The 13,972-nt window shown below is 50.7% G+C and overlaps 1 protein-coding gene across 1 annotated transcript in view; it reads right to left on the bottom strand.

The window, feature by feature from the left end:
- The window catches only part of TMEM266 (transmembrane protein 266), a 136,008-nt gene that overhangs the window by 62,848 nt on the left and 59,188 nt on the right, over positions 1–13,972 (bottom strand). The window contains exon 4 of the mRNA XM_024768977.1: positions 783–937. Coding sequence (XP_024624745.1) covers positions 783–937 — 155 coding nt within the window. The remainder of the gene's footprint in view (positions 1–782; positions 938–13,972) is intronic.

Below are 13,972 nucleotides of genomic sequence, written 5' to 3'. Positions count from 1 at the left end.
CTGACAGACATGCTGCCAAGGGACACCTGGAAGGACAGAAGAGGTGGCAGACAAGCTATCTGCTGCCATGTGCGTCAGGCTCCCGTGAACATGAAACTAGGACGAACACCAAGAGGACCAGGATGGGAAAGAAAACTGGCCTGATGGCTTGAAGTCCCAGCTCTAATATCTCTCAACTAGGAAAAGTCTAACTTCTCCCAAGTTTAATTCCCAAATCCATAAAAAGGGAAAATACCAGTCTTGCCTGTCTCATAGGGTCGCTGCTAGGGTCAAATACATGGAGAAGTGCTTTCAAAATGATCACGTTATAGATAAATAACACTGCCAACTTACAGATGGATAAAAATACAAGGAATCATAGCATCATTGTGGCTGCTGTCATTATTAGTTACTACAAGGTGAGACGCCTCCACACATGGGAACTCTCTTTAAGCTACAGCAAATTCCAACCTGGAAAATTCCAAATGGGAACAATAAAAAAAAAAGGTGCACACAGGGGTCCCCAACATTTTGGATCTCATCAGTTTCTGATCATGGAATGCTGGGGAAGGGGAGTGAAGAGGCCACATTGGGCGGAGCAGGGCAAAGCGATGCTGGGGGTGGCGGGGAGAGAAGCTGCCAGATGCTTTCCTCCCAGTGGTCATACCCATGAGCCATGGGGCCGGGGTGGGCAGTGCCGTCAGGCTGGGGGCAGATCACACTGCTAGTTGGGGACCCCTGATGGATGCACATGGAATATTGACATCATATGTATTTACATATGTATCTCTCTTGCTACTCACACTGGAGAAGCTTTATATCTATTAGAAGTTCCAGAGTCAGGAGAATCACCACCAATATTACACAGGCTACCAGGAAACTGTTGACACTTGCACTGAGCAAAAATACCTGCCACACGGCTGCTCTCTTCCCACAGCACGGCTTCAGCCAGGTAGACCTGCGGGGACAAAAGTGGGGGAGGAGGCACTGAGAGGGGGTGACGTCCCCACCACAGCCCTGCTCTCAACACCTCCCCGGCTCTGTGCTTCCTGATGAAACACAGCTTTCTTCAAGGGACCACTAGGTAGAATGATGAAGACCGGAAACATCTCATTAAGAGATGGAGCTCGGTATACAGGCTGACCCGGGCAGCTCACAGCATCTCCCTGTGCTTCAGTCTCCTCATCTTTAAAATGGGTACAAAACCACATCTCGTAGGCTTCTTGTAAAGACGGAAGGCCACAAAGGTTAGTGGAGAGCCTGGCTATGTGGTAAGTGCTGCATGAATTTTATTACACTTATTATATTATACTTCCGCACAGGTCTCAGAACCTAGCACAGGCTCTGCATTTAGGATACCCTCAGCCCACCTCTAATAAATGCTCAATGAATTCGTAAGTGAATTTTCTGTTTTTTCAGCTATACAAGGAAAAATTTGAACTGATCCCTGTTTCTCAAAGTAGATTGTAAGGAATGCTAGTTCCACAGAAAGTTAATGATTGCTACTCAATAAAAAGTTACTAGGGTTGGATAAGTTTTAGAAAATTTGGGTCAAAGTTAAGTGGATAGGGCTTCCCTGGTGGCTCAGTGGTTAAGAATCTGCCTGCCAATGTAAGGCACACAGGTTCGAATCCTGGGCCGGGAAGATCCCACATGCCACGGAGCAACTAAGCCCATGTGCCACAACTACTGAGCGTGCGCTCTAGAGCCCGTGAGCCACAACTACGGAGCCCGCAAGCCACAACTACTGAAGCCCATGCGCCTAGAGCCCATGCTCCACAACAAGAGAATCCACCTCAATGAGAAACCAGTGCATCACAATGAAGAGTAGCCCCCACTCGCCACAACTAGCGAAAGCCCGCGCACTGGAACAAAGACCTAGTGCAGGCAAAAATAAATAAAAATTTTTTAAAATTATTTAAAAAGTTAAGTGGATATTTTTCTCTGCAGGACCTTTTAGTGCCATTAATATGCTATCATGTATCACTGTGCTCCAAAAGGGATTACAGTATCAGTTTTTCCCAAACTCACTGGCCCACGCACCCTTTTGTCATGTAGCACCTGGAGGGACTAGTGTTCTATGGACCGTCTTTTGGGAAACCTTTGACTAGATGATCGCGAACGTTCACACATAGACATGAGGCCACCAACAATGAAATCTTTCCTGAGTAGGTTTGGAAGTGGAGAGAAGGCACAGAATCTCAGAGCTGGTGGGCCCCTTAGGGCATTTGATCCCCTCCCTTCAGGAACACAAGATCCTGGTGAAAAGGGGGTGCCTCTAAGGGGGCATGGGGATGGTGAAGTCAAACCTCACTGCCTTGGTGGGTTGTTTACAAGCTGGACCCGCCTGCCTGCCTTGATGAGGAAGAATTAGGTGCCCTAGAACACCAGAGACAGCACTGGCTGGGGAGTCCTCACTTCTGGCTTGGCCTTCAGCCTCCCGGGACCATGTCAAAGGCACTCCGGACGTCAGCCTCCCCATCTGTAAAACTCCTTAGCCTCCAGGGTTATTGACAGTTAAATGAGAAAATGTATCTGACCTGTAAAGCACCATGTAGTTGATGGTGATGGTGATGATGATGATAAATTATCTGATGGCCCAAAGATTCGGCCGTCACCCACTGTCCTTCCTGTCCAGAGGGAGCAATTGGCTGGGGCCTGCTGCAAAGCGGCCGGTACCCATCCCTGAAGATCCCGAGGGTGTCTCTGGAAAGGGGAGCTCTGCCTTGAGGTGCTCCCTTCTCCTCGAAGGAGTAATGTAGGTGCTTCAGGGGGATTTCTTCCCCACGGTCCATCAAGGGAAAGCTTGAAGGAGGCCCCAGCTGTTGGAAAGTGGGACAAAGCTCATGGCTCTTCAAGGAAATTTGGCTTTCAGGTGACGGGGGAAGAGGAGGGAGGCATTTTTGGACAAGCAGAGGATGATTGATGGGACACCCTCGCCCATGGCCAAGAGCATGGGGTGAGAAGCGAGGAGAGCTGCCAGGCAGAAGAGAGGGTTCTCACTGAGGACAAGCAGAAGACTGGGGGACAGAGGTGAGCGGAGGCCAGACAGAAGGCCATCGATGAAGGCCTGCTTCACGCGCTGCAGATGGGTTTCAAAGTCCCCCGTGGAACCACTTCTCTCCACCTTCCTGCAGGTTCACGAGGGCCACCCAAAAGCAACAGGCTACAGGGTAAACCCCAGACTGATACCATGTGGAGCTCAGTAGGGTTGCCAGAGAAAATACGGGACAAGCAGTTATATCTCAGGGTTATATCTCAGGTAAACAATCTATCAACGATTTTCTAGTATAAGTATGTCCCAAATGTTGTATAGGATATACTTACACTAAAAAAATTTATTCATTGTTTATCTGAAACTCAAATTTAAATGGGTGTCCTCTATTCTTATTTGCTAAACTGACAGCCCTAAATTCAGAGCAGAGGGGTCTTGAGGGGGCCTGGTGAGGGTGGCTGGGATTTGGTCAGAGGAATGCATGGGATCCCTGGGATACAGATTAGAAGACAGTGTCAGGAAAGGAAAGACCACATGAAGGACACCTGTGGGAGGGCTGAGCGTGTCTGTCCAGGAGACCAGGAAAGAAGGACCAGAGTGGTCAGGGACAGCCGTGCCCTACCTGGCACAGAGAATCCTGGAGGCTCCACCCACAGGTGCTATCAGCTGTGTATGCTTTTGCCTATGAAAGACCCTTTGAATTGTAAGGTACCTTTGGCCATCATTACTTGGCTGACCTCCTCTCCTCCTGATGCATCCCGAGAGTGTCACCCCTCCTTTTCCCATAGTGTGACATCCCCGTCCCCTTCCACTGGCCCTATTTTAATCTTTCGCACCTCTCACCCCAGTTCTCGCCCAGCCTCCAGGTGCCTCGGCACTCCCTCTGGAAGTTTCCTGCGGCCTCCTACCCTCCTGCCCTCCTCCCCGGTTCCCAAAGGAGACCCAGCTCCAATTCCACATCCTCTCTAAAACCCAGTCCAATCGTCTGTGGCCCCTACACTGATGCCATTTCACTGAAATCTGAGGCAAGCACCCTCCACAGTGATAAATGAAAAGGGCAGCTGCCAAAGCCGTCTGCCTGGGCTGGTGCCATGCTGAGCAACCAGGGGAAGACTCGCCTGCACGTCCAGTGTGAGAAGCGGGGCACCTGATCTCATCTGTGTCTTGTGTACCCCAGAAGCGTGGGGTGCATCCCTCAGAGACCGGGCCTTCTACCCTGAGCGGAAGGTCCCACGGGGAGAAAGGGATGAAACAAACCATTTGTTTCTTCAAGTGGCAGGCTTTCCCTCTAAAAAGGAGACTCCACACTTGACCTGCCTCTCCATGGGAACGAAAAGTCATTTTATGTTGCAGCTTCAAATGTTAAGATGTTGCTTTGGGGACTTCCCTGGCGGTCCAGTGGCTAAGACTTCACGCTCCCAATGCAGGGGGCCTGGGTTCGATCCCTGGTTGGGGAACTAAGATCCCGCGTGCTGCAAGGCGCAGCCAGAAAAAAGAAGAAAAGATGTTGCTTTTCATTTTCTTGTTTGATCAGAAAAACTTCCTAAGTAGACCCAGGTTTGGTTATTGGGAAGCAGTCGGTGCAATAGTCCAAAGCTGGCAATGCAAGCCTTGCCCTGGCACCACGGCTCTCCTCGGCCTCGGGAAGCAGCCAGGGAGGGGCCAGGAAGGTGGCAGCACTCAGAAACCAGGCAGGGAGGGGAAGGTCTGGAAGTCAAGTGAACGCCAGACACCCCATGTACTAGTCAGGCACTGTGTTCAACACAGGCCACGGCTCTAGGGCAGTCGACATTCCAGTGGGTGAGGGTCAAACAACAAACATAACGAATTAGGAAACGAGATGGTGTCCTACAAGGTGGTAGGTACTGTGGGAGAAAAGGGGGGCATGAAGGGTGACATTTTAAACTAGGTGGTCAGGGTAGGCCTCACCCAGAAGGGCTTCCCCTTCAGGGCTGGGGGCAGCTGACCTAACCCCACCCCGAGCAGGTGTTGCAGGTGTTCCCACAGCCCAGGGGGCAACCAACGCAGTTCCCAAAAAAGCCCAAGGCAGCTGCAAAGTGGAGCCCATACTCACTGCCCTGGTCCTGTGCTTCCACTCCCGCACCAGCCCAGTGGTTCCCCCCACCTCTGCTCTGCCTTCCACTACAAACCCCTCAACCATGCCCGTCTGGGGGTGACTTCCTGAAACCCCCTTTGTGCACAAGTTCAAGGGGTGCTATTTGCACACACTCTATGTGAACCCCAGGACAATACACACAGGGGAGGGCTCAACTGAAGCAGATGGAGGGAGACCACCCATCCAAGAAAGGATGGTGTCCAGGGATACAGTAGCGGCTGAGGAGTGGCAGCAGGGGGGCTGCAATCTGTTTCCAGGTCAGTGGTTCTCAACCCTGGCTGATCCGAGGACCACTAACAGAGCTTTTAAAAATCCCAGTGCCTGGGCCACACACCAGACCACGCAAACCACACACTATGGGGTGGGACCCAGGCCTTAGCATGTTTTGATCTCCTTAGGTGATTCCAATGTGCAGCTGAGATTGAGAACCACTGTCCTTGGTCCTTGACGCTCAGTGGGCTCCGTAGACCAGCAGCATCAGCATCACGTGGGACCTTGTCAGAAATGCAGATTCTTGGGCCTTCCCATACCCACTGAAAAGTGTCTGCATCTCAGTGAGATCCTGGGTGATTTAGGTGACAACCACTGCTTTGGATTTAACAAGAGGTAACGGGTAGCTCAGGAGGTGGGCAGGGCATGGCAAAGGGAGTCTGGGTGCAGGAGAGATGAAGCAGTGAAGGCAAGCAGGTCCCCAGCCAGCCCTTGGGGCCGAGGTGCAGGACCCAACACTGAGGGAATGGGGAAGCAGGTAGGCTCCCTGGGGAGCAGAAAGTAGCACTGAGACTGAGTGTATGTGTTTGGGGGCATCGAGGGCTTCTTAGCCCAGACCTGAGGCTGAAGCCGGAGTCCAAGCAGGCTCTGGGCTTCCAGCTCCTTGAAGAGCAGGACCATGGACCCCAAGACTCCAGAAAAGAGGCTTGGATGAAGCAGAAGACTTTCTGGCTGCCCCAGTGTTTGGAAATCCCAGCTACTAATAACATTTCCTCTGAAATTCAAATGACTCAGATATTCCTAGGAGACTGGGTTTTAGTAGAAAAGTAGAATCTTTCCAGCTTCAAAATATCCCTGAGTGATTAAATAATGACTCAAGGAGTTTAATGGGTCAAAAGGGAAATCAGCATTGACTCTTTAATTAGAAAAGATACCTTCCTCCATCTCTTGAGCGTTCAGCCCATCAAAGCCCTAGAGCTGGTTTTCAGGGTGGCATTATCCCCAGGATCACCACCAGAGGGCAGGCGTCTCTCAATTTCCTATCGGTGCAGGGGCAGCGAGGGGACAGCTCCAGGAGGCCGGCTTCGGCTGCCAAAGTCTGTAAATACCAACCAGATGGCATCTCCTGGCAGGCAGGTGACTGTTCTACTGTGTGGGTGCACCCGTCACTCCTGCGGCCTCAGAGAAACCCTGGAGAGGGAGGAGAGGCCGAGTACCCTTACTTCTTCTGCTTTCTACACTTAGGTGTCTTCATAAAAGTTGGAGAGGATAACTTTTAGAATATTAAAATGAACTCTGGCAAGTTTCTGATGAATCCTTTAATGAGGTCAAGCCACGAGAGTGGCCCAGAAGGAGGCGGCTCCAGGTCACTGCTCCATCAGGCAGCATTCCCAAGCCTGGCACTGAAACAGCCCCGTTCTGAAAGGTAGAGCAGAATTGCTCTGTGCAGTGCCAGGATGGCAGGGGCTGTGTTTGCTCCTGGAGGGGGGGGGGGGGTCTGGCTTCTCCCACCCTGGCAATCCACAGTGTGGCTGCCAGGCTGGCGTGGCTGGGAGGATGCACGATGGGGGGAAGGGGCGGTGGTGAGGTATGGGGATTGTGGAGACCCCCAAGTTGCTTGCAAAGTCCACAGGCAGGGGACAGTCATGATGTCCCTGGAGGAGGCAGAAGATCACAGAAGAGCTTATTTCCCAGTAGGTGGCCAGACCAGATGGCCTGCCAGTCGTACTCAATGGAGATTTCCATCCATCAAGTCCCCAAAGAAAGGGCGTGTAGTTGAAGCCTTAATGAAGTCTGGGGTGCTGAGCCTCCCCAACCTGTCTCAACTATGACCTTGGGAGGCACTGCTAGATCAGAGCCTCAGAACCCTTCTGCGTTGCAGAGCTCTCCAGGGCATGAAAACCGTGGCCCCGTACCTGAACAGTGCACACAACACTGTGCATAACATTCCAAGGGGTGCACGGACCCCTTGATTCTCACTGAGAGGTCTTCTAAGGATACCTGGGATCCGAGTTCAAACCCCGGGACCGGGCAGTTGAGACCCGTCCAGGCCCTGAGATGCTCCAATTCTGTGATGCTAAACACCTGCAGCCTGGAGCCACAGACCTGGTGGTGTTTTTGTCAGCAGAACGTCCTATGGCCCCACTTGATTTTTCTTTACTGTATTTATTCCCGAGGATTAAAATACTGTCAGAGAAAGCCACGAAGCTGACTTAAATCCATCTTCTGGCACTGACCTGGGTTTTATTTTTATTGATTTAGCAAACACTTATAAGGCACTTACTATGTATGTATGCTATTCCGAGCACTTTACAAATGTTAACTCATCTATTAGTTTTAAAAGACAATTCCTTCTATTTTTTTCTCTGTTGACAAACAATGGGGAAAGCCAGACCCTTCCAACTGTCTAGGTTTTGGTGGTAACTGTAGCCCCACCGCTGCCTGAACTCTGAGTGCGATCTTTGATCCCCAGTTTCCTAAGCTCCCAAATGGGAATAAGGACTATCTTACTGCAGAATTGTTGTTCTAAAATACTAAAAATAACATACATAAAGCCCATAACATAACGCTTACGACACGGCTACCATTCGTATGTACTATGATGATTTAGGCTTGTGAGCATCAGAAAAGGGACTAATCATCTAGATATGGGCAGTTTCGACATCCGTTCCATTCTGCACGTAGTCATTACACGCTCAACAAGTGCCAGGCACTGTAGAGTGCCCAGGGCCTTCATCCGCATGGAGCCCGCAGCCTGATAAGGGAATTCAGACTATGCAATGAGCTCTTTGCCCCAGTACCCTGAAAAGCTAAACACAAAAAGGGAGAGGAAAAGGCAGGAGAAGGAAATGAGCTCACATGTGCAGAACTTCTTCAGAGAGACAAAGACCCACCCATGAGAACCATCAACCCAACACCCACAGGGACACCCTTGGACTTCTTTCTCACTCTCGCAGGGAGAACCAGAAGAGCAGGAAAAGCACTGTCAAGCATCCCCTTTGTTCCTGTACCCAATTCCAAGAGGCAAGCCACAGCAGCACAAAACACCCAGAAATGCGAGCACACAACACACTGCAGTCGCGAGGACTCTCAGGTTGGAGGTCAGAGGTGACTCTCCCAGCCCTTGGGGGAACTGAAGAAATTGAAGTTCCCATACAAGCAGCTTCCGTTCTGCAATCAGAGCTAAAGGTTAGCCCCACTGCCTTGGGGCGGAGGGAGGGAGGAGGGCTGTGTGCAGCTGGGGTCACGGGAGTCTGACATGTTCCTGTTCCAGAATCTCAGATTTCTTGCACCCTGGGAAATGCAAGCGCTGGGAGAGACAGCAGGGTGTGGTGGCACGAGCCCAGCCCAGGAGCTGTCACCCGCTTGGCGAGCCACCAACCCCCTCTGGGAACACAATAGCTAATACGCACCATCGGCTGGCCGCCCCTACTTGGGGGAACCCAGGGCATTGCCCACACATCTCTGAAGGGCTTCCATGGGGTTCAAGCCTACTCAGGGGAGGGAGTGGGGCCCTGCTGGACCAAGGGGCTACAAGACCCTCTCCCACCTCGAGTCCTCAATTCTGGGAACTGGCCAGAAGCCTGAGAGTCTCCTTCACACTATGCTTTGTAGGCAGGGCTGCCCGAATGAGGTCAGCTTCCTACCCTGGTGGGAACCAGTGGGCTACGGCTTTCAGGCACACCCCACGCCCACTTCTCTGTCCAGCTCTCTCTGGTTCTGAGATGTGGCTTGGCAAATCCCGGGATGGCCAGCTCCCTCTTCTTCTCTTTGGCTAAAGTTCAGATCTCAAGGGCCTCCGCAGATGACTGGAGACCCCCAAATCCCATAAAGTCAGCTCACTTTCCTTGGGCGACCTGGCCTTGGCTTCAAGTCCCCCACCCCATTCCACGCAGCGCTCACGCACCCACGCGAAGGTGGTCAGAGGTGCTCTGCCGCCACCTAGTGCTCTCCAGAGGCTGTACACCCTGCCCTGTGAGTAGGTGGGGACAAGAGGTTTATTTCGCTAAGAAATAATGTATCTGTGGACTTACTGTCTTCTTAATCAATATAAAATCTTTGCAGTTCCTGGACTACAGGAAATAGGCTCACCTGTGCTTACCAGAAAATACTTTTTGATCTGAATCAAACCTTTATTTCCTGTTTGGGACATCAAGAACCCTCATGGAAGCCTAAGCCTACAAAAAATATAAAGAGTCCTGGGTCACAGGGTCAGCTTGGGTCCAGGGACAGCTGGTGTGCCAGAGGAAGAGGCAGAATTTTATTAGAGACAAATCTCCTTGGCATCAAGCAAATGGAATAAGGAAGCTCTTTTTAACTTTTTTTCTTCCTTGAGGGAAAAATGAATCAAAGACTTCACAAGCCACGTGATGCAGAACTTCTGGACTTTGCACTTGCAAGGTCATGGAAGGGATGGAAATGCCTTTTAACCCTGAACCCCAAAAAGCCTTCCCTTCTTCTAAAAGGATGCTAAGATTGTACTAAGCGAAGTGGGCATGTTCTGAGGCAAATCTGATTTATTTCTTTTAGGATGACTTTGTGGAGGGGGTGTGGAATTAGCAGGGATGCTCAAAGGTGGGCCAGCCACAGACCATGGCCCTGAGTTGTGGGGAGTGAGAAGCCTGGTCCCTTCCTGTGGTTCTTCCTGGATGCCACACAGGTCTAGAGCCAGCCCCCAACTCTCCCCAAATGGAAGTGGCCTTCCCTTTCTCTTCTAATCCTTATCTTAACCCAGCCTCACTCATCCACTCACTCGCTCAAGTCATTCCTTCATTTAATCAACACTCCTCACGTTCCAGGCTCAAAGGATCTGATCTCTGCCCTGAGGGAGCACTTGGTCCAGTACCAGAGTAGAGTTCAGTGTCATAAGTGCTGAGATAGAAGAAGGTCAAGGGCTATGGGTGCACCAAGGTGAGGCTCTGGCCTGGGTGGGGTGGGAGACAGAAGACTTCCTGGAGGGGATGGTCCTTGGGCTGGACAGTATGGGAAAAGAGAAGGGAATTGGGGGTTATGGCTCAGGGGGTACCTCCCCTCCTCCCTCTTTGCCTCCAGCCTCTGTTTGCTGGCATATCTAAAATTATTTCAGTCCTTATTTAAAGATGTTGCTATATTGGACCCTGTCATCTTTTTCCTAGCCTGACATCTCAAAACCATTAGGTTTTCTTTCTCTGATTGTTAAGTTCCAGCAGAAATGTGCCATTGGCATCATCTCCAGGCAATAACATCCCTTTCTGTCTACCCAGCCTTCCTCCAAGCTTCTCCCATCTGGGGGTCTGGCCCTGACCAATCAGGTCAGACCTCTTAGAACCCTAAAATGTAAATAATTACAAAAGGCTGAATATCTTTCATTTCTTACTTTGTTTTTATATTTTGACAAAGACTATCATACCTACTCTTCCATGTCCCTCTCTGTACCCTATTTCCACTAAAAAGATGGGTAGCACTATCTCTCGATGTGGCCCACAGAGTGTCCTCTATAAAAGGGGGTGATGACCCTTTCCTTCACCGCCTTCCTCACACATATATTGTCACCATCATTTTTCCTATCGGCTGTGAGCTTCCCGAGAGTGGAGGTTCTGCGCTTCTCCGAATTTTCTGCCTGCTGTGGCCTCTTGTCTAGCCCAGACCCTGCAAACCAACCAGGCCTTCAATGTAGTGTAGCTGGTTGAGAAAGAGTAGAACTCCCAGTCTGTGCCATGAGTTAGCTTCCTGCAAACCCAATGTCCCTCTTCCAAAGGTGGACAGTTGGTTCACTGAGAAGCAGTTCTGTGTCTAACTTTCCCACTGTTGAATGGGGTGATGTCCAAAGGCAACCAGGCAGAAGGGGCTCTGGTTACATGGAAACACAAAGCGTTGTCCCCTGGGATAGTGGACACAATTCAAACTGTATCTGAGCGAAATAATTGAGCCAACCAAGTTACTGAAGAAACAGTCTGAGAAGGCAGACATGCTTCTAGATCTTTTCCAAATCGAACACTGACTAGAAAGGAAAAAGGGAAGTTCCAGTTCTGGATCAAAAGCTATGAATGGAGGCTTGGCTTTCTTAGAGACTGTGGTGTATTGCGGGCAATTCTCCAATATCCATCCCACCCTTGACCCATGGGGTAACAGCAGTGTGTTTTGGGAAATGACACAGTTCAAGGGGTGGCCCTGACTGGGCTGTGGATTCCCATACCCCTTACCATGTGACCCAATTCTAGCCAATGGGACATGAGGAGAGAGCAACTAAAGGATTCTGGGAAAGTTCTTTGCTGCTATTAAAAGAGAATGATGGGTAGCCATTCTCTGTTGCCAGACATGTATGAAGAAGGATGTGGCCAGATTACCAAGGGCAGCCCTCTCAAAAAATAAGGGGAACCTTACAGCATCAGGATGAAGCTAACACTGTTGACAGCAGAGTGGACCGATAGAAGGAATCTGGTCCTTGTTGCTACTGTTGAGGGTCTGGACCAACCTCAAAGCTGCCCTAGCTCTGGGCTCCATGGGCCATGGGCTGATGAAAACCCTCATTGTCTGAGTCTGAGATAGGCTTCCTGTGGTATGCAGTCCAAAGCACCTGGCTGATAGGGTTACCAATCCTTTGTGAGAAGGATGATGCAGTGGAGAGATATTAGGGCAGTAGAAAGGTACAGGACTTGGAGATGACAGAACATGAGGACGAAGGAGAAGGAATTAAGCTGCTCTCTCAGGGTACCGATGTAGTGGGGCGTTGTGGCTGGCTCAGCTGGGGCTCAGAAGTGCTCAAGAACGTCCTCTGTTCCCCTTCCCCCTCCTCTGTCTGTTCACATCTGCAGACATTCATGGAGATCCGTGTTTTACCACTATTGCAGGAGGAGGAGCATGGCTGGGGGAAAGATGCAAGGAGGGAAAGGATGATAATGATGATGATGATAATGATGATGATGGTGATGGTGATGGTGTAGGTGGCATGATGTGTCAGTGCAGCCCCTTGGATTGAACCGGAGACCTGGGTGTAGAGAAGTGAAGGCCAGAAGCAAATAGGACAGAGCAGTGGCCATAAGCAGAGACACTTCTGGGCTCACTGATAGCTTGGTACAGAATCTGGGGGGAGGGGAGGCTTTTCTTGCCCACCTTGCATGGGCATCCTGTGGCCTTGTGGTTTCTGAAAGGCCCTGAACTGGGCACTAGTGTTCCCACAGTGGACACTGTCAGTGTCAGCGGCTTCATGGGCAGTGGAACATGGACAAGAGGGAGCCAGAGCAGGGGAGGAAGAAGGATGCAAGTTCCAGTGGTGACTATGCCTGACCGACTGGCTTCACGGATCTTTGGTGTCTTGGAAGCCACTGGCTCATGTTGAGGCAGGAAGGAGGCTGAGGGTCATTGTAAATGAGCCAACATGCACATGTGACTCCCTCTGGTAATGGGTTGGGGAGGCCAGCCAGGTAAGTCTAGATCCACTGACTGGGGCTAGACAGAATACGTTTTAGGAAAAGACAGTTCAGTTTGGGGCCTTGTTGGGTTTGAGATGGTCAGAAGTCCTGGTTGGGCAGATAATGGTTCCTCAGGCGGGATTTAAGTGCTGTCACCAAAAAGGCTATTTTTAGCAATGACTTGGGTGGAGACAAGAACATTTGCTCAATATTTGCTCAAATATGCAGCCAACTCAGAGGTAGAAGAACAGATAATTCCACAGACACTTGTTAGGATTCTAGGTGTGTCTGGGATCCTGTGGAGATGTCCAGGAAGTAGTTGGATGTGAGCCAGAAGTTTGAGAGAGAGAGAGAGAGAGCGAGCAGCTGTGCTAGAGACTCAGCTTTGAAAGTTACAAGCTGAAGAATGTGAATTTTGGTTATGGGGGTGGATGCAATTACCCAGTGGGTAGAATTAGTAGAGCTAAACCGGCCAAAGACAGAAAATGAAGAACCCCAACATCTAAGGACAAAGCAGAGAAAGAACAAGTCTTAAAAGACCTAGAATGGACAGCCAGAGGGGTAGGAAGAAAATCCAGACAGTGTGATAGAGCAGAGGACACACAAGACTGTGTTTCAAGGGCGGGGAGTGGATGACGTTTTCAAATGCTGGACAGAGGACAGTGTAAGGACCCTAGCAACACGGAGGCCGTTGATGACCTTGAGGAGAGCAGTTTCCACGGTGTGGATGGGGCTAAAGCTGGACTGCAGCAGGCTGAGGAATGAATGGGAGAGAGCAAAGGGGGCATGGCTAGTGCAGATGAGGCTTTTAAGAAGTTTGGCTGCAAAGAGGAAGAGAGAGATAGTGGCAGCTAACGGGGGCATGGAGTCAAGGAGGGATGTGAGAGACCTTGTGTGTGTGACGAGTCAGTGTGAGGATGCAACGGATGCAGCACAGTTCATGAGAAGGTGTGAGGGGAGGGGAATCAGAACTCAGAGGTGAGGTTGGCCCTAGAAGGGAGGAAGCGAGGGACTGAGGGGTGGGGTGAAGCTCATCTGTGACTGCTTCTACTTTCTTAGGGAAGGAGGAGAGGAGGTCATCTGCTGGGGGCAAGAGAAGGCTTGGGGGAAATGGAAACAATCTGAAATGGCCACCTGGGGACCAGGAGTGAAAGCTAACCAGGACCACAGAGAACTGTCAGGCAAAACTGAGAAGCAAGTTGAGACTGGAGGCCTTGAGTCTGGGAGGTGCTTTTATACAATGAATGTTTGTGTCCTCCCCCCCCCCCCCCCCCCCACCAC

The sequence above is a fragment of the Neophocaena asiaeorientalis genome, unplaced genomic scaffold, assembly GCF_003031525.2.
Source record: "Neophocaena asiaeorientalis asiaeorientalis breed wild unplaced genomic scaffold, Neophocaena_asiaeorientalis_V1.1 scaffold879, whole genome shotgun sequence".
NCBI lineage: Eukaryota > Metazoa > Chordata > Mammalia > Artiodactyla > Phocoenidae > Neophocaena > Neophocaena asiaeorientalis.
Note: the sequence above shows the minus strand (reverse complement) of the source record. Positions and strands in the feature narration are given on the sequence as shown.